General features: G+C 44.4%; 2 protein-coding genes across 5 annotated transcripts in view; both read right to left on the bottom strand.

The window, feature by feature from the left end:
* Positions 1–2,688, bottom strand: part of LOC121545124 (protein quaking-A) — an 89,570-nt gene extending 86,882 nt beyond the window's left edge. For all 4 annotated transcript variants that reach the window (XM_041855537.2, XM_041855534.2, XM_041855536.2 and 1 more), the window contains exon 1: positions 2,272–2,688. In XM_041855537.2, coding sequence (XP_041711471.1) covers positions 2,272–2,416 — 145 coding nt within the window. In that variant the 5' untranslated portion in view covers positions 2,417–2,688. The remainder of the gene's footprint in view (positions 1–2,271) is intronic.
* Positions 2,689–17,326: 14,638 nt separating this feature from the next.
* Positions 17,327–26,766, bottom strand: part of LOC121544426 (parkin coregulated gene protein homolog) — a 276,802-nt gene continuing 267,362 nt past the window's right edge. The window contains exon 5 of the mRNA XM_041854363.2: positions 17,327–17,800. Coding sequence (XP_041710297.1) covers positions 17,640–17,800 — 161 coding nt within the window. The 3' untranslated portion in view covers positions 17,327–17,639. The remainder of the gene's footprint in view (positions 17,801–26,766) is intronic.

Consider the following 26,766-nt stretch of genomic DNA (forward strand, 5'->3'; position numbering starts at 1 on the left):
TGTGTGCTTGGAAAGAGCAGAAGGCACCATGTGAATTGTGAAACCACATGTGCAGCCAGGGCAGGGGGGGTTCAGCCCCTGTGTCTTAACCCCCACCCCCCATACTCTGAGCAACAACAAGCCCAGGGTGGGCTGGCAGCTGAGTGTTCACTGTGGCCAGGCTTCCAGAGCTGACTGGGTAAACCAATTCAGCGTGAGAGAGAAACACACTGTGGTGCCTGGTCCTTTTTCCTCTTATCTGGAGGAGTTTGGGTGCAAGACAGTGGGGTAGGATGGAAGTCAGGGGAGAAAAAGGCCCACAGTTTCCTGTGTCTCCACTGAAAAAACAGCAGGGAGGGAAGGAAAGGGTTGAGTGAGCAGGGGTTAAGCAACAAAAAATCCCATATACTTGAAAATACATTTATTTGGGAATATTTTTTGTAGAACAGACGTTTGTCTGTATTAGGCTGTGTCAACTCCAACCATTTGTATTATCTCCAAAACGACCTCTCCAGAATACATATAATGGAAAGCCGTTGCAGTGATGGAGAACTTTAACCCATGAGTGCTGCTTGTTGCAGGGTAATCATTTTAGCAATGCGTCAACTGGAGAAGTGGAAGTTGTGAGTTTATCTAAACTGTCTTTATGGTAGACTGGAGAGGTAGAGGAGACCGGCTGGTGAGGCATTTCACAAATGTCACAGTGCAAACAAAACTTGTTTTCCAGGAGGTGACACAATACTTCTTTGTTTTAACTGGTTGGTAAAAATGTGCACCATGAGATAAAACATTTGACTCTGGGGCACATTTGGTTCTATATTTGGAATAAAACTGTCAGTCTTCAAAACGTACCTTACCAGACTAGATTCAACTGAATACTTTTCCTTTCCTTTTTGCATTACCGACGCACTAGAATACACACGTTCTATAGCGACGCTAGTCTTTATTTCCAGAAAAGTGACTAGATGTCAGCTGTCCATATCAGATAGATAAGGACAGGGCAGTGAGGGGGAAGTGGCGCTCTCTAGCGTCACCTACGTTATTACATAAACCACACACGACTCCCGTTATGAATAGTACATTATTGCAGGGTTTCCCAAACTCGGTCCTGCACGTTTAGTTTTTTGCTAAACAGTCGATTGAAATGATGAGTTGGTTATTTGAATCCGCTATGTAACGTTAGTGTTAGGGCAAAACAACTAAACGTGTGGGGGGTGGGAGCAGGACAGAGTTAGGGAAAAACGGAATTATTGTATATAATATAATTAGGCCGCAATAGCAGTATATAGTAATGTAAACTATGGATCTGAAGTGGCAGACTAGAAAAGATCATGCGACAACGTGGCTGAGACGATGGCCCTGACAAAGACGGCATGTAGATGAAAACACGACTATAGAATGAAGAAGAAAAAACTACACAATTCCTGCCTAAACATTGTCGATATTTCTTCCACGGTTAATAACTACATTATTAGCCTAAAGACCGCAATTTAATTGCAAATCCAAAGTTGGAACCTAGAAATCTTTGCAAGGCAAACCACCACTGCCGAGCCATTGTTTCAATATCCGAATCGCAACAGTCGAGGAACATTCCGATGTGGCGCAATCAGATAGCTGCTAATATATGCAAATACTGTATGTTTATCACACCGAAACGAGCTGATTATGCGTGAATACGGACATCTACATTGTTGTGTTTGATAGGCAACTTTTTGTCGTGTTTGTAGTAAAGGTTATCCACGAAGCCTGGCGCGTTTTACCCTGTCAAGTTTGCTCATTTGTTACCAATCCGGTTCACACGAGTTCGATGGAACGTGGAGACGGGCTAACGTTACAATTAATGAATCCTCTGTAATAAACTCTTATTCACCCATATCAAACTTGACAGGATAGGCTACAATAGAAATGTAAAGTTATCATCCAGTTTCTTCCTACAACTGGTAGGAAAATGGCTAGCTAGTTTGCGGGCTAAAAACTTTTATTTCGTCGTCACAAGTAAAGCAAAACGACATGCTTAGCTACAAAAGAAATAATTGAGGTTTGGTGGTAGAAAATATATCCTTGTTGAATGGTGCACGAAACTAGTTTCACTTCCTCGTAGTTCTCACTTTGTAAAGTTAAAAGAAGAAGTTGTGTTGCGCTATGCGATACTGTAACTCCCTAGCCTGACATGTTAGCCTGGCTAGGTAGCTAGCTACCATGCATGCGCTCTTCTTTGCAGCAAGAATGCCCACCGAGCCCGAGGGATACGCTTCCCCTCCCAACCTCCCCATTTCTCAAGACGGCATTTACCTTCATCTAGAAGCCTCTCAAGGTGTGTAAAGATGCCGCACAGATTTGGCAAACTGGTCATCAGCTTCTTTTCGTTCAACAATTGCATCAAATAGTCGGGACTCGGCCTCGGTCTCTCCTTCACTTCGATCTCCCCGACCATCATCTTTGCGTCGAGAGTGCGAGCGAGCCTCCAACAGAATCCTTTTTATTGAGAAGGGAAAAAATGCTCAAGAAAAAAACTTGGAGATCAAATCCTTTGGTCCCCCCAAGTTTAGATCGCTGTAGTTTGACGACCCTGTGTGCAATATCTGATTTAAGTTGTTGTTAGAGCTGAGAGGAAAAAATAACCACTATCTCCTCCCAAAGAGTTAGTTCGCCGTGTATTCTTCTCCAGTCTGTGCGCCCAGGGACGTACCAATTCAACACTGTCAGCGCGAGCAAGTATTAATCGAAAGCGTTCGTCCTCCTCTTCACCTATTGGCTAGAATCGCTTTCAAGGGACTGATGATATAACCAATAACGACAAGGTACTGCACCATGAAGGCGGTGACGTGCCAATAGGTATCACGAGTTACACAGAGATTAGAGCCAATACAGTGCATGCAATACAGTGAGTTTATTTACAGATTTCATACACAGGTTATATGGGGCTCTAAATAGGATATTTCGGTAGTTACAGAGAAATCAAAAGCATAGGATACTTTGGAAACATTGCAAATTAAGCATTGCTACATTTCAACACTTAAATAATGTATTAACATTGGACAACCAACAGTTGTATTATTAGTTGTGATGATGTTTAAATTGAAAACAGCTACCTAAATTACCTCTCTAGGTCCGCTTTGGATGAATTAATCACTGTGACAATAATCAGTACAGGCCTAGGTTAGTATAACAAGCCTGCCCCTTCCTTGGACAGACCTTTCCATATCCATTGAAGATTAACTCAATGCAGATGATCAATAGCCCACACAATGGAGCCGCCTGGGTCGTTCCCTAATTGTCTAATTCAAATGAAACCCTGTCATGTTCTAATTTTGGCAGCTGTCGACTGAGCGGGGCCCACCTAAATCTGCAAATTTGACCTCTGCCCCTATTCAATTGGTTCACTGTAGTCTATCTGCCTTTGTGGGAGTAGTCTCTCTGCTTTGGCGTATGAATACTAACCAGCTGCACTGTGACCTGCTTTAGCTGTCAAGTGTCAGCCCTCAGTGATACACTTCAGGTCTTTGCTGGTATGTCTCACACGGGAGACAACACACATTTCTCAAGATAACAACAAGGAAGAACAAATCTCATGCCAGGGCCATGTTCAGTTGCCAAACGTTGTCGAACGTTGCAGATAGAAATGCTGTGAATAGCGCAGACATAATTCCTTGTTCTACATGTTGGAGAGGCATGTTTGTACTACATTACGCCCCTGGATTGTTCACTGCAGGAGGGGAGATGTGATATGGTTGCCCATAGAAATAGAATGAGGTCTATTAATCATTGTAATATCTGTCCCTCACACTAAGCTACTACAATTAGCCATCTCAAGCTGTGGTATATCGAACAAGACAACAAAGTAGAAATATCATTAACACCGACATACCAGATCTTAAGACATTTATCCACATGATTTTGTTGCCATCCATCAGCGAAAAAAAGGCTCCAACATGCAATTTACACCTGGGGTAAGATATGTGTGCCTCCTCTCTTCCAATTACTAAAGTACTGCTGTGAATGTACGCAATACCAGCGGTGAAAACACATCACAAATGTCTGGATTTTTTTTTTTCAGAATTGACTGGATCAGGTCCCTTTTACTTAAAGGAGAGATAACACACTGGGCAATACACGGGGAAAAACTAAGAAGACAGAAAAAGAAACCCCTATTTTCTGTGGCTCAGAGATAGCCAAATTGTTCATAGTGTTTGCTTTATGTTTCCCCTTTTCACCCCCTCCCTTATTTGAATATAAGCGATGGAGAGAAGTCACAGATTTCTGGCATCAAAAAGATCTGGCATTTATTTAAAACTTAAAAAATGTGTTTATTTTTTATCTCTATTGGCACGCATGGTAATTTGTACCTTGCGCCTGGCTTTGTTTCTAAATTGGGTCACATGCTCGTGGTGTGATTGTGTGTGTGAGAGAGACAGAGATACTGTCTTGGCAGCGAGCTAGTGTAGAGCTGAGATAGTGTTAATCACCCCCATTTCACCCCCAACCCCTGTGTTTTAGTTTTTTTTTTTTTTTTTACACAGGCTCCTTTTAACAATTAATCCAATGAAAGATGCTCCAGATTATTTTGTGAACATGCGTTCGTTTAGCTCCTTTTGAAGAGGGTGTCAAAGGGCCACAAGGGGCCACAGTCCCTGGCATCAGAGGCCACTGCCACAGGTTAGTCAAGGAAATTATTCTAGCTAGGTTGAGATAACACTGTGATAACGCTGTTGTAACATTCACAGCAGTAGTGATGCTGAGGCCCAAAGGCTCTGATAACAAACATACACACAGCACAAAAGGTGCGTAACAAAACATAGTTTCTTTCCCGTTTGTGTTCTATAGCCTACTACTGGGTCTCTACAGTCAAATATGTTGCCTGAATCTGGGTCAATTACAGACAAATCCATGGGAGAGAGAGAGGGTGAAATAGAAAAGAGAGGTAAGCACATTGTTTGAGAGGCTGGCAGTGGGTGAAACAAGGCATACTGTACAGTCGTGGTCAAAAGTTTTGAGAATGACACAAGTATTGGTCTTCACAAAGTTCGCTGCTTCAGTGTTATGAGATATTTTTGTCAGATGTTACTATGGTATACTGAAGTATAATTACAAGTATTACATAAGTCTCAAAGGCCTTTATTGACAATTACATTAAGTTTATGCAAAGAGTCAATATTTGCAGTGTTGACCCTTCTTTTTCAAAACCTCTGCAATCCACCCTGGCATGCTGTCAATTAACTTCTGGGCCATATCCTGACTGATGGCAGCCCATTCTTGCATAATCAATGCTTGGAGTTTGTCAGAATTTGTGGGTTTTTGTTTGTCCACCCGCCTCTTGAGGATCGACTACAAGTTCTCAATGGGATTAAGGTCTGGGGAGTTTCCTGGCCATGGACCCAAAATTTCAATGTTTTGTTCCCCGAGCCACTTAGTTATCACTTTTGCCTTATGGCAAGGTGCTCCATCATGCTGGAAAAGGCATTGGTCGTCACCAAACTGTTCTTGGATGGTTGGGAGAAGTTGCTCTCGGAGGATGTGTTGGTACCATTCTTTATTCATGGCTGTGTTCTTAGGCAAAATTGTGAGTGAGCCCACTCCCTTGGCTGACAAGTAACCCCACACATGAATGGTCTCAAGATGCTTTACTATTGGCATGACACAGGACTGATGGTAGCGCTCACCTTGTCTTCTCCGGACAAGGTGTTTTCCGGATGCCCCAAACCATCGGAAAGGGGATTCATCAGAGAAAATGACTTTATCCCAGTCCTCAGCAGTCCAATCCCTGTACCTTTTGCAGAATATCAGTCTGTCCCTGATGTTTTTCCAGGAGAGAAGTGGCTTCTTTGCTGCCCTTCTTGACACCAGGCCATCCTCCAAAAGTCTTTGCCGCACTTCCACCTGCCTGCTGCCATTCCTGAGCAAGCTCTGCACTGGTGGTGCCCCGATCCCGCAGCTGAATCAACTTTAGGAGACGTCCTTGCGCTTGCTAGATTTTCTTGGGCGCCCTGACGCCTTCTTCACAACAATTGAACCTATTTCCTTTAAGTTCTTGATGATCCGATAAATGGTTGATTTAGGTGCAATCTTACTAGCAGCAAGATCCTTGCCTGTGAAGCCCATTTTGTGCAAAGCAATGATGATGGCACGTGTTTCCTTGCAGGTAACCATGGTTAACAGAGGAAGAACAATTATTTCAAGCACAACCCTCCTTTTAAAGCTTCCAGTCTGTTATTCTAACTCAATCAGCATGACAGAGTGATCTCCAGCCTTGTCCTCGTCAACACTCTCACCTGTGTTAACGAGATAATCACTGACATGATGGCAGCTGGTCCTTTTGTGGCAGGGCTGAAATGCAGTGGAAATGTTTTTTGGGGATTAAGTTCATTTTCATGGCAAAGAGGGACTTTACAATTAATTGCAATTCATCTGATCACTCTTCATGACATTCTGGAGTATATGCAAATTACCATCATCAAAACTTTTGAAACTTTTGAAACTTTTAACACACACAAATGAACCCCAGGAGACCTCTGAGTACCTGAGATGATTATGAGTGTGTGTCTGTGCGGGTGTGTGTTTGGTGGGGAGGGGGTTAAGTGTGTGTCAGTGCAATGAGGGGGGTCAGAGGGTGCTCAAAGTGGAGCGGCTCCTTTCCTTTCTTTTTTTACCCATCCTCAGCAATCAGCAGCTCTGTCCATCTGGGTGGTGGTGGATTAGGACTCTAATCCAGTCAGCAGCATGGAGACAGATATCACATGATGGATATCCCCCCGGCACCAATGCACCGCTCTAATCAAGCCCCCGGGCAGGCGCAGTCTGTCTGTCCATGCCACAGGCCACAGGCGCTGTCTGTCCGTCCAGGCCACAGGCGCTGTCTGTCCGTCAATGCCACAGGCTACTGGCGCAGCTGGTCGCTGAGAGTGGAGGGGTAAAGCCAAGGACTCTTTATTTTCTAAGGAGGCAAGATTTGCCATAACCTCCTTGTTCTATTGCACCTTCTCAAGGCAATATTTGAGTCTTTTCACCTTTTCACCCGAAAGCAGGGCTGATCCCGACATGGCATTGGATGGATGAATGGATGGATGATGGATTTGGTGAAGAGATGGCAAGCTTGGTTTGCAGGTGTAACAAGTGTTATTGTTCCAAAGTCCTCAGATGTTACATGGAATAGCGCTGCTGTCGAAGGTCACCTTGGCACAGTGCCTTTTTCTATTAGTGGTCCGTCCACTCGGTGGAATGGCATGCGTGGCTGTTGTCACAGGAGGGAGGGAGGGAGGTTGGTGGAACTAGAACAGCTGCAGCCACCTTTAATGGACAGCATTGATAGGACAAATTTACCCCTCAACCTGCTTGCCATTCATCAGTCAGCGGGAGGAAACACCAAAAGTCAGCCCAATGTCACTCCAAATGACCTACAGTGTCCTAAACCATGGGTCACTCTGACAAACTGTGGACAAACTACTAGAAACATTTACAACTTTTCATCGCACATCTGTAAAGTCTACGAGTGGCTAGAGCTAAGGTGGAAATCCTGCAAATGCTACAACTGTAACCATGTGTGGGGTACTCCTAGCCCCACAGCAGATAAGAAAAATTGAGTGTGTGTGTGTGTGTGTGTTGTTCATGTGTGTGTTGTTTGTGTGTGTGTGTGTGTGTGTGTGTGTGTGTGAGGCAGAAGATGTTATTGGTTGTGCAACACATTTTTTGCAGATGTTATGAAATGGGTTTCCATGGCCGAGCAGACGCACACAAGCCTAAGATCACCATGTGCAATGCCAAGCGTTGGCTGGAGTGGTGTAAAGCTCACTGCCATTACTAATGCTCTTGTGGCTGAATGGAAGCAAGTCCCCGCAGCAATGTTCCAACATCTAGTGGAAAGCCTTCCCAGAAGAATGGAGGCTGTTTTAGGGGGGACCAACTCCATATTAATGCCCATGAGATGTTCGATGAGCAGGTGTCCACATGTTTTTGGTCATGTAGTGTATTAATGAAGCCAATGACTGATGTGTTAAACTGGAGCAGTGGAAACGTGTTCTCTGGAGTGATGAATCACGCTTCACCATCTGGCAGTCCGACGGACGAATCTGGGTTTGGCGGATGCCAGGAGAACGCTACCTGCCCCAATGCATAGTGCTAACTGTAAAGTTTGGTGGATGAGGAATAATGGTCTGGGGATGTTTGTCATGGTTCGGGCTAGGCCCCTTAGTTCCAGTGAAAATACATCTTAAAGCTACAGCATACAATGACATTCTAGACGATTCTGTGCTTCCAACTTTGTGTCAACAGTTTGGGGAAGGCCTTTTCAACACAAAGCGAGGTCCATACAGAACTGATTTGTCGAGATCAGTGTGGAAGAACTTGACTGGCCTGCACAGAGCCCTGACCTCAACCCCATCAAACACCTTTGGGATGAATTGGAACGCCGACTGCGAGCCAGGCCTAATCGCCCAACATCTGTGCCCGACCTCACTAATGCTCTTGTGGCTGAATGGAAGCAAGTCCCCGCAGCAATGTTCCAACATCTAGTGGCAAGCCTTCCCAGAAGAGAGAAGGCTGTTATAGCAGCAAAGGGTGGACCAACTCCATATTAATGCCCATGATTTTGGAATGAGATGTTCGACGACTTTTGGTCAAAAAGTATTGCCCCCTTTCTCTACTTTTGCATATTTGTGATACTGAATGTTATCAGATCTTCAACCAAAACCTAATATTAGATAAAGGGAACATAAGTGAACAAATAACACAACAATTACATATTTATTTCATAAACAAAGTTATGCAACACCCAATTCCCCTGTGTGAAAAAGTAATTGCCCTCTTACACTCAATAACTGGTTGTGCCACCTTTAGCTGCAATGACTCCAACCAAATGCTTCCTGTAGTTGTTAATCAGTCTCTCACATCGCTGTGGAGGAATTTTGGCCCACTCTTCTATGCCGAACTGCTTTAACTCTGGACCTCTGGCCGTCTCTATGGGCGTGCCACAGGGTTCAATTCTCGGGCAGACTCTATTCTCTGTGTATATCAATGATGTCGCTCTTGCTGCTGGTGACGCTCGGATCCACCTCTATGCGGACGACACCATTTTGTATACATCTGGCCCTTCATTGGACACTGTGTTAACAAACCTCCAAACGAGCTTCAACGCCATACAACACTCCTTCCGTAGCCTCCAACTGCTCTTAAACACTAGTAAAACTAAATGCATGCTCTTCAACCGAACGCTGCTTGCACCCACCCACCCGACTAGAATCACTACTCTCGGCGGGTCTGACCTAGAGTATGTGGGCAACTACAAATACCTAGGTGTCTGGTTAGACTGTAAACTCTCCTTCCAGACTCACATTAAGCATCTCCAATCAAAAGTTAGATCTAGAATCGGCTTCCTATTTCGCAACAAAGCCTCCTTCACTCATGCTGCCAAACATGCCCTCGTAAAACTGACTATCCTACCGATCCTTGACTTCGGCGATATCATTTACAAAATAGCCTCCAACACCCTACTCAGCAAATTGGATGTAGTCTATCACAGTGCCATCCGTTTTGTCACCAAAGCCCCATATACTACCCACCATTGTGACCTGTACGCTCTTGTTGGCTGGCCCTCACTACATATTAGTCGCCAAACCCACTGGCTCCAGGTCATCTATAAATCACTGCTAGGCAAATCCCCGTCTTATCTTAGCTCACTGGTCACCATAGCAACACCCACCCGTAGTCTGCGCTCCAGCAGGTATATCTCACTGGACATCCCCAAAGCCAACACCTCCTTTGGCTGCCATTCCTTCCAGTTCTCTGCTGCCAATGACTGGAACGAACTGCAAAAATCTCTGAAGCTGGAGGCTCTTATCTCCCTCACTAACTTTAAGCGCCAGGTGTCAGAGCAACTTACCGATCACTGCACCTGTACACAGCCTTTCTGAAATTAGCCCACCCAACTACCTCATCCCCATATTGTTATTTATTTTACTAATTTGCACCCCAGCATGAACTGCTCGTTTCAAGTCCTGCCACAACATCTCAATTGGGATTAGGTCTGGACTTTGACTAGGCCATTCCAAAACTTCCAATTTGTTGCTTTTTAGCAATTTTCATGTAGACTTGATTGTGTGTTTTGGATCATTGTCTTGCTGCATGACCCAGCTGCGCTTCAGCTTCAGCTCACAGACGGATGGTCTGACATTCTCCTGTAGAATTCTCTGATACAGAGCAGAATTCATGGTTCCTTCTATTAAGGCAAGTCGTCCAGGTCCTGAGGCAGCAAAGCATCCCCAAACCATCACACCACCACCACCATGCTTGATCTTTGGTATGATATTGGGTGGTCCTCTGTAGCTCAGCTGGTAGAGCACGGCGCTTGTAAGGCCAAGGTAGTGGGTTCGATCCCCGGGACCACCCATACACAAAAAAAATTATGCACGCATGACTGTAAGTCGCTTTGGATAAAAGCGTCTGCTAAATGGCATATTATTATTATTATTATTATGTTCTTACTGTGGAATGCAGAGTTTGGTTTTCGCCAGGCATAATGGGAGCCATCTCGTCCAAAAGGTTGACTCAAGTTTGCCAAAAAGCACCTGGATGATCCTCAAGACTCTTGGAAGAACGTTCTATGGACAGATGATTCAAAAGTATAACTTTTTGGACGACATGGTTCCAGTAATGCCTGGCAAAAACCAAACTCTGCATTCCACAGTAAGAACATCATACCAAAGGTCAAGCATGGTGGTGGTGGTGTGATGGTTTGGGGATGCTTTGCTGCCTCAGGACCTGGACGACTTGTCTTAATAGAAGAAACCATGAATTCTGCTCTGTATCAGAGAATTCTACAGGAGAATGTCAGACCATCCGTCTGTGAGCTGAAGCTGAAGCGCAGCTGGGTCATGCAGCAAGACATCGCTTGCTGTGTGGAGTTTTAGGCTGGGTTTCTGTATAAGCACTTTGTGACAACTGCTGATGTAAAAATGGCTTTATAAATACATTTGATTTGATTTGTACAGCAGTAGTTATATAGGATGAGGCTTGACTAGAATACAGTATATACAGTGGTGAGAACAAGTATTTGATACACTGCCAATTTTGCAGGTTTTCCTACTTACAAAGCATGTAGAGGTCTGTAATTTTTATCATAGGTACACTTCAACTGTGAGAGATGGAATCTAAAACAAAAATCCAGAAAATCACATTGTATGATTTTTAAGTAATTAATTTACATTTTATTGCATGACATAAGTATTTGATACATCAGAAAAGCAGAACTTAATATTTGGTACAGAAACCTTTGTTTGCAATTACAGAGATCATACGTTTCCTGTAGGTCTTGACCAGGTTTGCACACACTGCAGCAGGGATTTTGGCCCACTCCTCCATACAGACCTTCTCCAGATCCTTCAGGTTTCGGGGCTGTCGCTGGGCAATACGGACTTTCAGCTCCCTCCAAAGATTTTCTATTGGGTTCAGGTCTGGAGACTGGCTAGGCCACTCCAGGACCTTGAGATGCTTCTTACGGAGCCACTCCTTAGTTGCCCTGGCTGTGTGTTTTCGGGTCATTGTCATGCTGGAAGACCCAGCCACGACCCATCTTCAATGCTCTTACTGAGGGAAGGAGGTTGTTGGCCAAGATCTCGCGATACATGGCCCCATCCATCCTCCCCTCAATACGGTGCTGTCGTCCTGTCCCCTTTGCAGAAAAGCATCCCCAAAGAATGATGTTTCCACCTCCATGCTTCACGGTTGGGATGGTGTTCTTGGGGTTGTACTCATCCTTCTTCTTCCTCCAAACACGGCGAGTGGAGTTTAGACCAGAAAGCTCTATTTTTGTCTCATCAGACCACATGACCTTCTCCCATTCCTCCTCTGGATCATCCAGATGGTCATTGGCAAACTTCAGACGGGCCTGGACATGCACTGGCTTGAGCAGGGGGACCTTGCGTGCGCTGCAGGATTTTAATCCATGACGGCGTAGTGTGTTACTAATGGTTTTCTTTGAGACTGTGGTCCCAGCTCTCTTCAGGTCATTGACCATGTCCTGCCGTGTAGTTCTGGGCTGATCCCTCACCTTCCTCATGATCATTGATGCCCCACGAGATGAGATCTTGCATGGAGCCCCAGACCGAGGGTGAATGACCATCATCTTGAACTTTTTCCACTTTCTAATAATTGCGCCAACAGTTGTTGCCTTCTCACCAAGCTGCTTGCCTATTGTCCTGTAGCCCATCCCAGCCTTGTGCAGGTCTACAATTTTATCCCTGATGTCCTTACACAGCTCTCTGGTCTTGGCCATTGTGGAGAGGTTGGAGTCTGTTTGATTGAGTGTGTGGATAGGTGTCTTTTATATAGGTAACGAGTTCAAACAGGTGCAGTTAATACAGGTAATGAGTGGAGAACAGGAGGGCTTCTTAAAGAAAAACGAACAGGTCTGTGAGAGCCGGAATTCTTACTGGTTGGTAGGTGATCAAATACTTATGTCATGCAATAAAATGCAACTTAATGTCACGATCGTCGGGAACAGAGGACCAAGGCGCAGCGTGGAAGGTGAACATACTTTTTATTTAATGATACACGAACAAAACAACAAAACGATAACGTGACGTCCTTGGATCAAACACAAACCTAATTGGAACAAGATCCCACAAACACTGTGGGAAAACTGGCTGCTTAAGTATGGTTCCCAATCAGAGACAACAAGCAACAGCTGATACACGTTGCCTCTGATTGAGAACCACACTGGCCAACATAGAACTACAAAACTAGAACGAAAAACTAATGAAAACTCACACCCTGGCTCAACATACTAGAGTCCCCAGAGCCAGGGCGTGACACTTAATTACTTAAAAATCATACAATGTGATTTTCTGGATTTTTGTTTTAGATTCCGTCTCTCACAGTTGATGTGTACCTATGATAAAAATTACAGACCTCTACATGCTTTGTAAGTAGGAAAACCTGCAAAATCGGCAGTGTATCAAATACTTGTTCTCCCCACTGTACATATGAAGTTGGTGAAACAGTATGTAAACATTATTAAAGTGACCAGTGTTCAATGACTATGTACATAGGGTAGTAGTCTCTAAGGTGCAAGGTATAATACTGGGTGGTAACAGTGGCTAAGTTCAGGTCAGGGTTCTGGGCTTAGGCCGGCTAGTGGTGACTGTTTAACAGTCTGATGGCCTTGACGATAGAAGCTGTTTTTCAGTCTCTCAGTCCAAGCTTTGATGCACCTGTACTTTCTCCGCCTTCTAGATGGTAGCTGGGTGAACAGACTGTGGCTCGGCTGGCTGAGGTCCTTGATGATCTTCTTGTCCTTCCTGTGACACCGGGTGCTGATGTCCTGGATGGCAGGCAGTGTGCCCCCGGTGATGCGCTAGGCTGACCACACCACGCTCTGGAGAGCCCTGCGGTTGCGGACAGTGCAATTGCCTTACCAAGCGTTGATACAGCCCGACAGGATGCTCTCAATGGTGCATTTGTAGAAGTTCATGAGATTCTTAGGGGCCAAGCCACATTTCTTAAGATAAGACCTGCGGGTGCGGGTGAGGGAGAGGAAGAGGGCAGCTGGAGTGAGAGCCTCCTCATTGATCACGTCCTTCCAAGGAGAAGAAGGGTTGATCCTGTAGTAAAATCTCCTGTTCTACATCGATAAGAAAAACACACTAAAAATAAATAGGATGGGAGATTGTATTGGTTGTAGCGGCGTCTACGTTTATTAATATTTAGGAGGCATTTCGGAAGGTACTGAGAGGAAAACGTAATACGAGCTTCCTTTGAAAGTGTTCCCCCTTATCATACTCTTGAATTGAATTAAACCACAGACCTGACACCTGGTGCATTGGCACCGGAGATAAATACATCTCCATTGTGGCTGCGAAAAAATCTCCACATGCTCAGAGACTCTGCTCGTAGCGTGTGGCCTCTGCTAGACTTACTTGAACAAGATGAATTGTTCCCAGTGGGCTGTTTATTTAGTTTGTGCCGCCCTCCCCTTCCTTTATTGTTACTTCTATCTGCCTTTTGAGAGCAGCTCTCTGAGAGACAGTGCTGCACTGAACTGCATTAAGGACGTCAGTGGGTTTGGAGTGTGCTGTGGGTAGGTAGGCCACAACTGGCTAGGATCACCACAATACCAGCCAGTAGTCATTGTAGGGAAACCTTTGTTCTTTTTTCCGTCTGGTTGAGTGAGTGAGAGGAGCTGGCCGGACACAGCCTGCAGTCCTATTCTGCAGCTGACTGCTCTTAAAGGTGGGGCCTGACTAGACAGCTCACTCCCCACCAGGTGACACAACAGCCCCTGTCCCCTTACCCATCGTGCTACAGACACTTACTCTTTCCGGATCCATTTCCCTCTCTTTCCAGGAGTCCTCCTCGCCACTGTCTCTATACCTCTGCCACAATCTCTCTGTCTCTTGCTCTCTCTATTTCTCTCTCTTTCCCTCACTCTTTTTTTGTCTCTCTATCTGTGTCTCTCCCTCTCATTCTTTCTCTCTCTTCTTTCCATATCTTGCGCTCTCTTTCTCACCCTCCCCCTCTCTCTCAGACACTCCTATTTGTTCACAGCGCACAACCGGGCTGTTTCCATTGCCTTTGTGTCACTCTTTGTAGGCTTACCGTTACAAAAGCCTTTGTTCGCCTGCCACCGCTATGATGCGGCAAGACGGAGACACACCAAGGACACACTTGAGCTCTGTGGAGGTCGGCTTTAGGAAAGTCACCTTCTGCAGCAGAGCGGCCAGCGAGCTAACGGAACAAGAGCTAACAGAAGGGCTAGCGTAGCATAGCGTTAGCTCTGGCTGGGCCAGTTGTAGGGGGGTTTATTGCCACTCAGCGGGCCACAGAGGCAGCTGTCGAGGGCAAAGTTGGTAGCGCTGAGTGACTGAGCCCCCCAAGAATGCCCAGGGTCTGGGGTGACCCTCCATGGGCTCACATTGCAGCACAGAGTAAGGATAAGGCCAGCTTGGGGATTAGGGAAAGCTATTTCCCTCTTCCAGGAACAACCCTGTTCCACAGGTGGGCATTTGGCAATGGGCATGCCTATGGTGGGTTGTTGTAGGACTTTGTACACATAAATCAGAAATATTGAAGTCTGTCAAACCAGATCAGTGCTTTCTTTACAGTACTGTAGTTTCTCTCCCACATTTTTCAGTGTTTATTTTCTTGCACACACACAGACACACAGACACACAGACACACAGACACACACACACACACACAGCTTTCCAATGCTAACATCATAGGAAACATTACACGGCACAAATAGAATCAGCAACTTCAAACCTTGGATTTGGGGCTTGGGCTATTTTAGCAAAGCCAGAGAATTTCCGTAATATTCTCAACACACATCTAGAGTATCAGGAAAACCTGAACACCCAAATACAGAGATATTGCAAAACGTTTGAATAAAGCGTTGATCAATATTATCCTCCAAAACACCCAACAGGCTGATATTTCACAGTAGGCAGTGAATCAAACGAACCTTCAAAAATCATCTGGTATATAAAACATTCAAATCCCTTTTTTCTATCAGGGAAGTTAGAACATGATCAGCAGCAGTGGTCTCGGAAATGAATGTTGCTCTTTTAAGGTGACCCATTTCATTTCGAGAACATAAAAACAAACATTCAACTCATTTCATTTCACGCTGGGCCTTCCACGCCAGTGATCCAGTCTGAGGCAAATCAGACGCAGTCTAGTGCAAAGCTTCAGATGAGGCCAAATAACACCTTATTTGCTCTCTTTTCATGCTCGTTTCAGTTTGCTCTGTCGCTTTGCTCTAACGTTTGGATGTAGAAGGACAATACACTGCCTAGATTTGATGCTAGTAGGGTTTATGTGTGTTACTACTCTGATCTATTGGAGGCCAGTGTGTGTGTGTGTGTGTTACATTACTGATCAGCCCTGCTGGAGGCCAATGTCAATTTCCGCTTCTGCACTCTCACCTACCTAAATGAGCATTGGTCCAGAGTGATCGACACACAATACAGACTCTATTTGACACAGATTAGTTCCTTTGATGTGACCTAATCGAGCTCAAAACAGACCCTTGGTGTGGAGAAGAGAAGTGGAGTCGGATTCATGTTATGAAGTTGTAGCACTGAGCTGCATAGTGAATTGATCCAGTCAGGGAGTAGTGGAGAAAACATACTGTTATGGGAAGGGATATTTTAAAACCATGAATGATAGACTTACTGTATTAAGCATCAACAACATATACGCCTTCAGCAGAGACTTACAAAGCTCCCAAACATATGAGCAATACGATGTTATGAAGTTGTCTCGTGCCAAACTTCTTATTTTCTCTGTGCAGCTGTAAAGATGCTTTGTGGCGGACGTTAGTTACAATGAGAGCTGGGGTGAGTGTCTTTGTGAGTGTCACAAATCCATTAGAGTGTCTTTCTCCCCGGTGAATCGGCGTGGTGTGATGTGAGCAGCAGTCGGACTAATTCAGCCATTGTTGCCTGGAGAGAGGCTCTCATTGAGTGAGAATCTAATTAAGTACTGTACTCTAGGCTACAACAAGGCAAGCCTTAGAGAGAGGACTGACGAGACACAATGATGGGGTGAGAGGCAATGCTGTAGCATAGAGGGACTTGTGTTGCTTCTCTACCAGGTCACGGTGGAGTGTGTTGGAGGTAAACAACATGCACACGTACGTGCACATGTACACACAGGTATGAGTACACGCATGCATATGCACACATTCACACAGGTTCAAAGGCGACAAAGCAAGTTACCAGGTTCTGTGGCAACGAGTGAGCAGCACGTAGGAATGCTGCTAGCCCTCATTCCACCAGGCATTTCCCAACATGCTCGGGCACGCTCCAGCATGGGAAGGAGGCATAGATTTTCACAGCAGCAGCAGCAGTTGTGTCCGACTGCCTTCCATTCTACACAATAACACTTTTATTACCAGTACATTCATTACCTCTTGCTATGATATATGCCAGGAGTATACAAATCTTATTGTACGAAGTCCGGACTACTGCTGGTTTTCTGTTCTACCTGATAATTAACTGCACCCACCTGGTGTCCCAGGTCTAAATCAGTCCCTGATTAGAGGGGAAGAATGGAAAAAAACAGTGGAACTGGTTTCGAGGTTCAAATTTGAATTCCAGGGATATATTGTAATAATTCTAATGGTAAACTAATTTTAAATTTACATTTTTATCATAGGGTCCAGCTGCATATTTCAGCATTTGTTATGTAAAGGTATTTTTGAGTTGTGCCCAAATGTACATGTACATAGAGGGACTCGCATTCACAGGAACATAACAAAAGGTAGTAGCTAGAACTAGTAGAAAATAGCAAGTCGTATAGTATCTAGTCTACACCAAAGAGAAACCCATTAAAATACAGCAAAAAATAGGACGATGGATCTGACAATATTGCTTTTAATGAGAATTAAATAGAGTGAGTGTTCTTTTGTTCTGTTTTTGCATTTGAACCCCGCTCACAAGAGAAGTGACAAAGAACTGACAAAGAAGTGTATGACAGTTGTAGAAATATACAGTGCACATTCCCAAATTACACAGACAGGTGAAAAAGAATAATGACTTGCGGTTAGGAATTTAATGGGTCACAAAGGTAGTGTAGAGAGAGGTTGGCTCAAGTTAAGTTGAATTGGGGAGGGGAAGGAAGTATTGGGGGTGAGTTAGTGATGTTGGGTCTTTGCGGCGGTGTCCATCCATTTAGTTGAGCATGCAGGACTCGTAGGTGGGCACCATGTATTTGATGTTGATGAAGGCGTCCTCAGCCCCGTAGCGTTCAAACACCTCCAGGGTCTCCTGGATCAGGTCTCCGATGTTCTCCCTCTTCTGCTGGCTGTAGTCAATGCCGTCCCCCGAGTTGACTGTGGAGATAGAGAGGGAGACGAGGTGTTAGGGCATTGTCTGAGATTTATGCATGTACACACACACACACACACACACACACACAGATACAGTAGGTGTTATGGGCTGAGAGGGGAGAAACAGTGAGCATTGTTGTCACGGCAGCAGGACTGTCTCTGAGTGAGTGATACAGAAATACATTTCACCAGGCCACACTAAATCTGACGCTAATGTGATGTTTCTGATTGATTTCAAACAAAATGCTCCCCACTGAATTACATTTCTTTCTCTGTATCTCTCTAGCTCTCTTTCCACCTAACTCTCTCTCTCTCTCTCTCTTTCCACCTCTCTCTCTCTCTCTCTCTCTCTCTCTCTCTCTCTCTCTCTCTCTCTCTCTCTCTCTCTCTCTCTCTCTCTCTCTCTCTCTCTCTCTCTCTCTCTCTCTCTCTCTCTCTCTCTCTCTCTCTCTCTCTCTCTCTCTCTCTCTCTCTCTCTCTCTCTCTCTCTCTCTCTCTCTCTCTCTCTCTCTCTCTCTCTCTCTCTCTCTCTCTCTCTCTCTCTCTCTCTCTCTCTCTCTCTCTCTCTCTCTCTCTCTCTCTCTCTCTCTCTCTCTCTCTCTCTCTCTCTCTCTCTCTCTCTCTCTCTCTCTCTCTCTCTCTCTCTCTCTCTCTCTCTCTCTCTCTCTCTCTCTCTCTCTCTCTCTCTCTCTCTCTCTCTCTCTCTCTCTCTCTCTCTCTCTCTCTCTCTCTCTCTCTCTCTCTCTCTCTCTCTCTCTCTCTCTCTCTCTCTCTCTCTGGCTCTCTAGCACAATTGTAACACCATGACTGAAAGCATGATGAACCTGTAGCGTACAGCAATGTAGAGCACATGTGCGTGATGTTATCGCATACCAATTGTCCTTTGTTAAGGGTTATCTATCTATCGTGGTGTTGTTCCAAACTGGCCATGCTCAGTGACCTGGGGCATAGTGGTGTTCCCAAGGCAGCCGAGTGTGTGTGTGTGTGGTGAATATAAGGTGAGCCCGCATTGCCTGTTTATCTGTTTATCTCTCTCTCTGTCTCTCTCTCAGAGTCAACTGGGAGTCAGCCGAGGAGCAACAGTACTACCACAACCTCTCACCCTCCTAGTATTTATGTGAGCCCCATTGTGGTCCAGTGACAGGGAGGCCATAGAGCACAGTCATAAAACTGTCCCTGAGGAAGACGTGTGTGTGTGTTGTGTGTGTGGTGGGGGTAGACAGGGGATAGAGGATATGAAACACACACACACACACACTGCGCTGAGGGAACTTAATAATAATAATAATAATATGCCATTTAGCAGACGCTTTTATCCAAAGCGACTTACAGTCGTGCGTGCATACATTTTTTTTTTTCTGTGTATGGGTTGCTATCAAAAAACATTCCTGAAGTGTCCTTCCACCCCCAGATGCTCCCATCCCTCCCCTTCCCTCCCTCCCTCCACTCCCCTCCCCCAACACAGCCTCTGATTATTACTGTAACTTTATCAGGCCGTCGCAAACTGCCAATCTCCTGCTGCCACACTTGAGACACTGAGCAGGGCTTTTCTAAGGGAGGTCAATCAGGAAGTAATGAAGCCCACACAGACATATACAATCAGCCTCTGGTAGTTGGTTGTTGGCAAATGATGTGGTTCAAGGATTTACAAACATTTTATTTGCTAAAAAGACATTTGGAGAGTTGTTCTTTAACACACACAAACACGATTATGCACGCATGCACGAGCAAGTATGCACGCACACACGCAAACACACACACAGTCTCACACACAGTCTCACACACACATACTCACACACACACTGTGCAGGTATCCCTCCCTTTGTCTTGGCAGAAGGGAGAGAGAGTTTCAGTATTTGCCGTAGCCAGGAGTGATTTGTGATTCAGGATCATATAGAGATATCATGGGAACACGTTGACCTCGCACTAGACACTGAAAGAGATAGGTACTCCACCTGAGAGTGAGCGAGAGAACGAGAACAAGAAAGAGAGAGAGAGGAAGCTTACCTGCCTGTTCTTCCCATTTCAAGTGGCACCCCTCTCACCCCTCTCTCACAAGCCCAATTAGGACTGAAGAGAAGCTCTGAAAAGCCTTCTCTCACTCACTCTCTCTCCCTTTTCTTTCTCCTTCCTCCTCCTCCTCCTCCTTCCCTCTTTCTTTTCTCACCTCTCTGCTAGCTGGCCGTTAAAACACAAATGGGGCTAGTCACATAAAAAGAAGCCTGTTAAGCAATAACTGTTTGGCACACTTGGAGCTCCCTAGCCTGCTAGGCTTATAGGACTCTGTGTCCTGTGTGTTTCTCTAGAGGTTTGGGCTCATTCCTCATCTGTCTTTATCTCCTCCTCCTCCTCTTTTTACACACTTTTAGTTTGATACATTTTTAATACATGATGCATTAAGTAGGCTGCCTATGGTACAGGTTTGGGACGTTACCATAGGGAGAATACAGTATAGTATAGTCTAACATCTGTTTTAATAACCTTCAGAGGCTAGAGTAGAGGTTTCCCAGTCTAGCTTCGCTGCCATTCTATCCAAGTCCACGCATTCAGCTTTGTAAAGACGATGGAACAAAAGGACTAGGGAGGAAACGACTCCTGCCAATGTCCGGAGGCGCTTGTGCAACTGACTGACGGCCAATAGCACTGGACTAGGCTATAGCCTACAAGAGGCAACAGATGTAAAGGCAGAATATGGAGCCAAAATATCCCTCCTTGTTTTCTCTCTCTGTGTGTGTGTGTGTGTGTGTGTGTGTGTGTGTGTGTGTGTGTGTGTGTGTGTGTGTGTGTGTGTGTGTGTGTGTGTGTGTGTGTGTGTGTGTGTGTGTGTGTGTGTGTGTGTGAGACAGTGTGTGTGTCAGAGGCCTAACTGCATAGCCGGTCTCTCGCACTTTATAAAGTCATTCTAAGGGTTCAAACTGAGCCGGATGACCATAAAAGCTTAATAGGATGCAAAACTGGATTTGAGGAAAGTGGGAGCAAAGCACTGTAGTAAAATCTGCCCCCAAAGCCCATGAGAACAGTAAAGGAAGTGTATGGCTGAACCTCCGATAGTGTGTGTGTGTGCGTGCATCCGTGCATGCATGTGTATGCATGTGCTAGCGTGCGCAAGAGCATTTCTGACACTGATCAGAGCCAGACCGCTCTGCAAATTACAAACAGGGAAAGTCCAATGTCTTGGCTCATGTTAGCTACAATATACATATTTTCCAACAACCATATGCAACACACTCAGCAACACACTCCGAGAAAAGGTTCTATATTCATGTTGTAGGCCTATATCTCTGACTCTTGAACTCAAAATTGTATTTTCTTTAATGCCACCCACAATACAGGCTCTCCCCACCTACCAGTTAACCCACATATTTTATAGCAGCACAAAAACTGAAAAAGAAACACACAGGCATTTGAGCAATAAAAAGCAAGACATAACCCTGTAAAAGAGAAAGGTCAAGCCCATCAATGAACAAAGAGAACAACATGCAGTGTCCCCTGTAGCTCAGTTGGTAGAGCATGGCGCTTGCAACGCCAGGGTTGTGGGTTCGTTTCCCACGGGGGGCCAGTATGAAAATGTATGCACTCACTAACTGTAAGTCGCTCTGGATAAGAGTGTCTGCTAAATGACTAAAATCTACTTGGGTGGGGCCTGTGCTGAGTGAATATAGTGTTCAGCAGAGGAGGGTGAGGAGAGAGTACTATGTTCTTGTGGTGTAGTTTGCGAGATGGTCTCTCTCTCTGCAGCTGTGGCATGTGTGTAGGGGCCCCGGTGGGCCAGGCCCAGAGAGGGACTCCCTATTAGTGGAGACATTTTCCAGCTGACATGGAGGAGGGGGTGGTGGCAGCCTGAGTGACACGATAGGGAGCGAGGGAGGCCGTCCCCTGGCACGGATGCAAGGGATCCTGGGTAATAAGAGTAGGCTACGGTGCAACGACTAAGGTTCATGTATATTTCAGCCCTGGTCCACTTCTAGGTTACGTCCCAAATGGCACCCTATTCCCTTTATAGTGCACTACATTTGACCAGGCCCCATAGTGCTCTGGTCAAAAGAAGTGCACAACAGTGCACTATTAAAGGAATAGGCTGCCATTTGGGACATAGAACCCAGTCACAAAGGTGTTTGGAGGCATGCAGCATCAAAGGAAGGCGAAGGAGGAATTTGCAATGATTCTCATTATTTAAAGAGGTAAAAATAGTGTGTTTAGCGACGGGTGGAGGGGGAGGGGTGTTAAAGCTCTTTGTGCAAATGTCCTTCAGGAAAACGTTTATTTTCTCCCCCTCTCTGGGCAGACAAAAAATCTTTAAAAACAATACATATATATAAGAAAAGAAGGGAAGAAAAGAGAAGGGAAGCAGGAGTTGGCTTGGCAGTGCTTTGAGGGAGAGGGGCGGTCGATACGGAGTGCTTCTTCCACACAGCCTGCGTCCCAAATGGCACCCTTTTCCCTTTATAGTGCACTACTTTTGACCAGGGCCCACAGACAGGTGGAATTTTTTACATTTAGTCATTTAGCAGACGCTCGAATGGTATCAAATACATCAAACACATGGTTTCTATGGTTTCCAGGTATTTCATGCCATTCCATTTGTACCGTTCCAGCCATTATTATGAGCCGTTCTCCCCTCAGCAGCCTCCTGTGATTGGGCAGTTCTTAGCAGACAGGGACTAGGTGAGGAGGTGAAGGGGTGGGAAGATGTGGTTGCTGTGAGGCTAGCTCACTCCCCCTCTCTCCCCTCTCTTCCCAGCCAGATCGCTCAAGATTGACTTTGAAATTGGACATCTGTCCATGTCCTGGAAATGCCTTCAAAACCGGCCACTAGGGGCAACAGTGAGCGCTATTACCATCAAGTAGGCTTGGGTTTTGCTGTGGCATTATGGACGGGGGTGGCAGATGAGTGTAATCCCATGACTATGGATCCAAAGGTCGCGTATTCAATCCCAGGGATATACATTTTCTTTGTAAAATGTTTGTTTTAACCCTATCCCAGACCTTAGCCCTTAACATTATAATTTGGAATGTAATCCCATGACTCTGGATACGAAAGTCGCATGTTCAATCCCAGTGGTAGACACTTGTTTATTATTTTTTATTTTATTTTACCAGAGGTTGGAACCTAAATTATTTTCCAATCGAACCACTATATATTTTTGTTTTGTTCCACTTTTCCGACCAGCAAAATAAAGTTCTGAACCGGTTCGAACCCCAAAAAAGTACCAGTTTACATCGTTCCTTTCTGTTCCTTTTTTAACCTGTGAAATCAACCGGGTTTTTTTACATTTAGCTCGTTAAATTACTTCACCAATCAGTGCGGATAGAGCAGGCAAGCTAGTTGTTTACATGCATGATGGACAGACAATTGTAGCCTATGGCGCAAGATGCGACTGAAATTTTGGTGGGGAGAGAGCGAGAGAGGGTTGAGGAGACTTGAATCATTGGGCATCTTGTTATGACATGCATTATCTGAATTAGACAGTGGTGTAAAGTACTTAAGTAAAACTACTTTAAAGTACTACTTAAGTAGTTTTTGGGGGTATTTGTACTTTACTTTACTATTTATATTTTTGACAACTTTTACTTTTACTTCACTACATTCTTAAAGAAAATAATGTACTTTTTACTCCATACATTTTCCCTGACACCCAAAAGTACTCCTTCCATTTTGAATGCTTAGCAGGACAGGAAAATGGTCCAATTCACACACTTATCAAGAGAACATCCCTGGTCATCCGTACTACCTCTGATCTGGCGGATTCACTAAACACATGCTTCGTTTGTAAATTATGAGTGTTGGAGTATGCCCCTGGCTATCCGTAAAAAAATAGAAAAATAAAAATGGTGCCGTCTGCTTTGCTTAATATAAGGAATTTGAAATGATTTATACTTTTACTTTTACTTTTGATACTTACTTAAATTTAAACAATTACATTTACTTTTGATACTTAAGTATATTTAAAACCAAATACTTTTAGACTTTTACTCAAGTATTATTTTACTGGGTGACTTTCACTTTTACTTGAGTAATTTTCTATTACGGTATCTTTACTTTTACTCAAGTATGACAATTGGGTACTTTTTCCACCACTGGAATTAGGTCCACAGAATTATACCTAGGAGGAGCGCCTTCTATGGAGGAACATTAAATGTCCTTTGAGCTAGCTTGCTAAGAAGCTTGAGCTAGCTATCTAACAAGCTTTTGTGTGCAGAGCGGCACCAGAATTAAAAACACACAAGTTCATCTATTCTTCTCTAGCAAATAAGAAATCTCTCCCTATCTTCTGAATCAAGCTTTTAACGTCAGTACAGTAGCCTATGCTTCGGAGGGGGGAGGGTCAGGTAGCCTAAACACACACACACACTGGCAAAGATTTTCAGCTTGCAGGCAGACACTGGAATAAGTTTATGAGTGACAGGACCTTGCATAGGCACTTTGTTGCGTTTTTTTGTGGGACTAGAAAAAAAACATACAATTATGTTATTAACCAGTTCCCATGCTTTTAAAATAACGGCTCTGTTCCGGAAGAGTATGGATCACTTTCGTTTACGGTTCTGTTCCTTGAAAAATGTCATTATTTTCCGGTTTTTGGTTCTGTTCTCTGAACCGGTTCCAACCCCTGGTTTTAACCTTATCCCAAGCCTTAATTTAGCCATTCGGAATGAATTCCTAAACATAATGTCCTTTCCAAAAGCTTTAACCCTTAACTTAAAGGCCCAGTGCAGTCAAAATTCACTTTTTCCTGTGTTTTATATCATATTGTACAACAGCTGATTAAACTAACACTGTAAAAGTGTGAAAACATTTGATCAGTGTTATTTCCTGATAGTTGCTGGTTGAAAATACAATCTACACAGGACCTTCTAAACAGCAGGTTTGCATGGGCGGGAGTTTCAGCTTTCCATGGTGACATCACCTATACGGTAAATTGTTTAATAGACCAATAACAAATAGAGTTCCAAACATCTCTGCCAATAACAGCTAGTTTTCAGTTTCTCCCTCCCCTCTCAGACCACTCCCAGACAGTCCTAGCAAAACTCTTGCTTGAGAAATAGTTTTTTGCTAAAAATCAATTTTTTTTCATTTGAATGGAAATCTATTACAGTAAAGTACTTAATTGTTAACCAGAAATAATTAGATATTGATATAAAAAACGGCTGCATTGGGCCTTTAACCATTCCGAACGTAATCCCATGACTCCGGATCCAAAGGTTGCGTGTTCAATCTCAGTGGTAGACACAATTTCATTTTTTTACCCTATCCAAAACCTTAAAGGAGAAGTTTACCCAAAATACAGAAACTCCCAAGTAATTCCATACATTGAAACTAGTCCAGGGGAGTTTGCCCTCTCCCCCTCTCTCTCCCTGTAGTGCTGTACTGAAACAGCTGCAAAAACGGGTCACGTGACTGGATGCATGCCTTGCTCTGCTCCACTGCCAGTGAATTCATGAGTGGCGCAGTGGTCTAAGGCACTGCATCGCAGTGCTAACTGTGCCGCTAGAGATCCTGGTTCGAATCCAGGCTCTGTCGCAGCCGGCCGCGACCGGGAGACTCATGGGCGGCGCACAATTGGCCCAGGGTAGGGGAGGGAATGGCCAGCAGGGATGTAGCTCAGTTGATAGAGCATGGCGTTTGCAACGCCAGGGTTGTGGGTTCAATTCCCACGGGGGGCCAGTATAAAAAAAAAAAATGTATTCACTAACTGTAAGTCGCTCTGGATAAGAGCGTCTACTAAAATGTAAAATGTAATGATTAAGAAATCCGCGAAGTGTGGGCAAATTTGTTGTTTTATTGAAATCGTACGACCAAATGAACTATTTTGGTCAAAAGTACTATCGGATTTGAGTCAGGAAATGTTTCCACTAAAACGTTTGCGATTATTTTATATCATTATTTTATGTAGCTGACTGCCACAGCAGCGGAGATGGGAAACAAGTGTGCATGTGCGCCCTCACAATATGCCCTTATATGGACCTTGATGTCACAGATCCCCAAAAACAATTGGGTGGGGGAAGGAGCTAGTGCGAAAGTTGATAGAGTTATGCATATCGCAGATAAAGTTAGTTACGCAAAGTGGATAAAGAGAGCAAGCTGATGTTCGGTCCCTGGCTGCACTTTATACAGGAAATCAAGGGAAGAAGGCACTACATTTCACAGTTTTCCGATAAAGTATACAGAGAGATGCAAAAGATGGTTAGTAGCAATTCGAATTAATAAATATGATGTAAATACTCCTGAAGCCAACCTTGCATCGCTTCGTGTGTGTAGCAAGCATATGAATGAGATATGCAATCTGAAATTATAGGGGGAAAAAACAGAGAATGCTAAAGATACATTACCATTGAACCATATCATGTCAAAATAGGTAGGGATGGAAATGAAGCTAGCCCGCGGCTTGTACTTTTCAGACCGGGCTTGTAGAAAATGTGCCCAACTAGCCCACCAGTGAAATGTTTTCTTTTAAAATATTGCATGGCACAAATTTTGGACCCGGGCTAGTAAAAATTGCAGTCTACTAGCCCGGCTGGCCAGTGCCCAAAATCCTTGCATATACTGTAGGCCTAGGTGCTGTACAGGATAGCATATGTTCCCTATGTATTTATGACAAGGGGGGTTGAAGAGACAATAATGTCACCTTACATTGCACAATAGAATAAAACACAAAGTGTTGTTGCTTTCTGCTTGCTATTTTTCATAATCATAATTTCCAATGACTGATGTGTTGGCTAGCAATGGTTAATTAGCATGACAACATTTCAGGCTGTGAACTGCTGTATAACAATGAGTGACATACCTGGCCCCTGGAACCACCTGGGGTATATGATTGGCCATCGTCTGGTCTATTGTGTAGCCTATTCGTAAACTCTCCCCCTATAATTAACTTTGGCACCATGGCCATAAAAATTTATTACATGTTAATACACATGGTATAACATGGAAATGTTTATTTGTCAATACACAACACAATACAAATTTGGGA

This window comes from Coregonus clupeaformis, chromosome 29, assembly GCF_020615455.1.
Source record: "Coregonus clupeaformis isolate EN_2021a chromosome 29, ASM2061545v1, whole genome shotgun sequence".
In the NCBI taxonomy this organism is placed as follows: domain Eukaryota; kingdom Metazoa; phylum Chordata; class Actinopteri; order Salmoniformes; family Salmonidae; genus Coregonus; species Coregonus clupeaformis.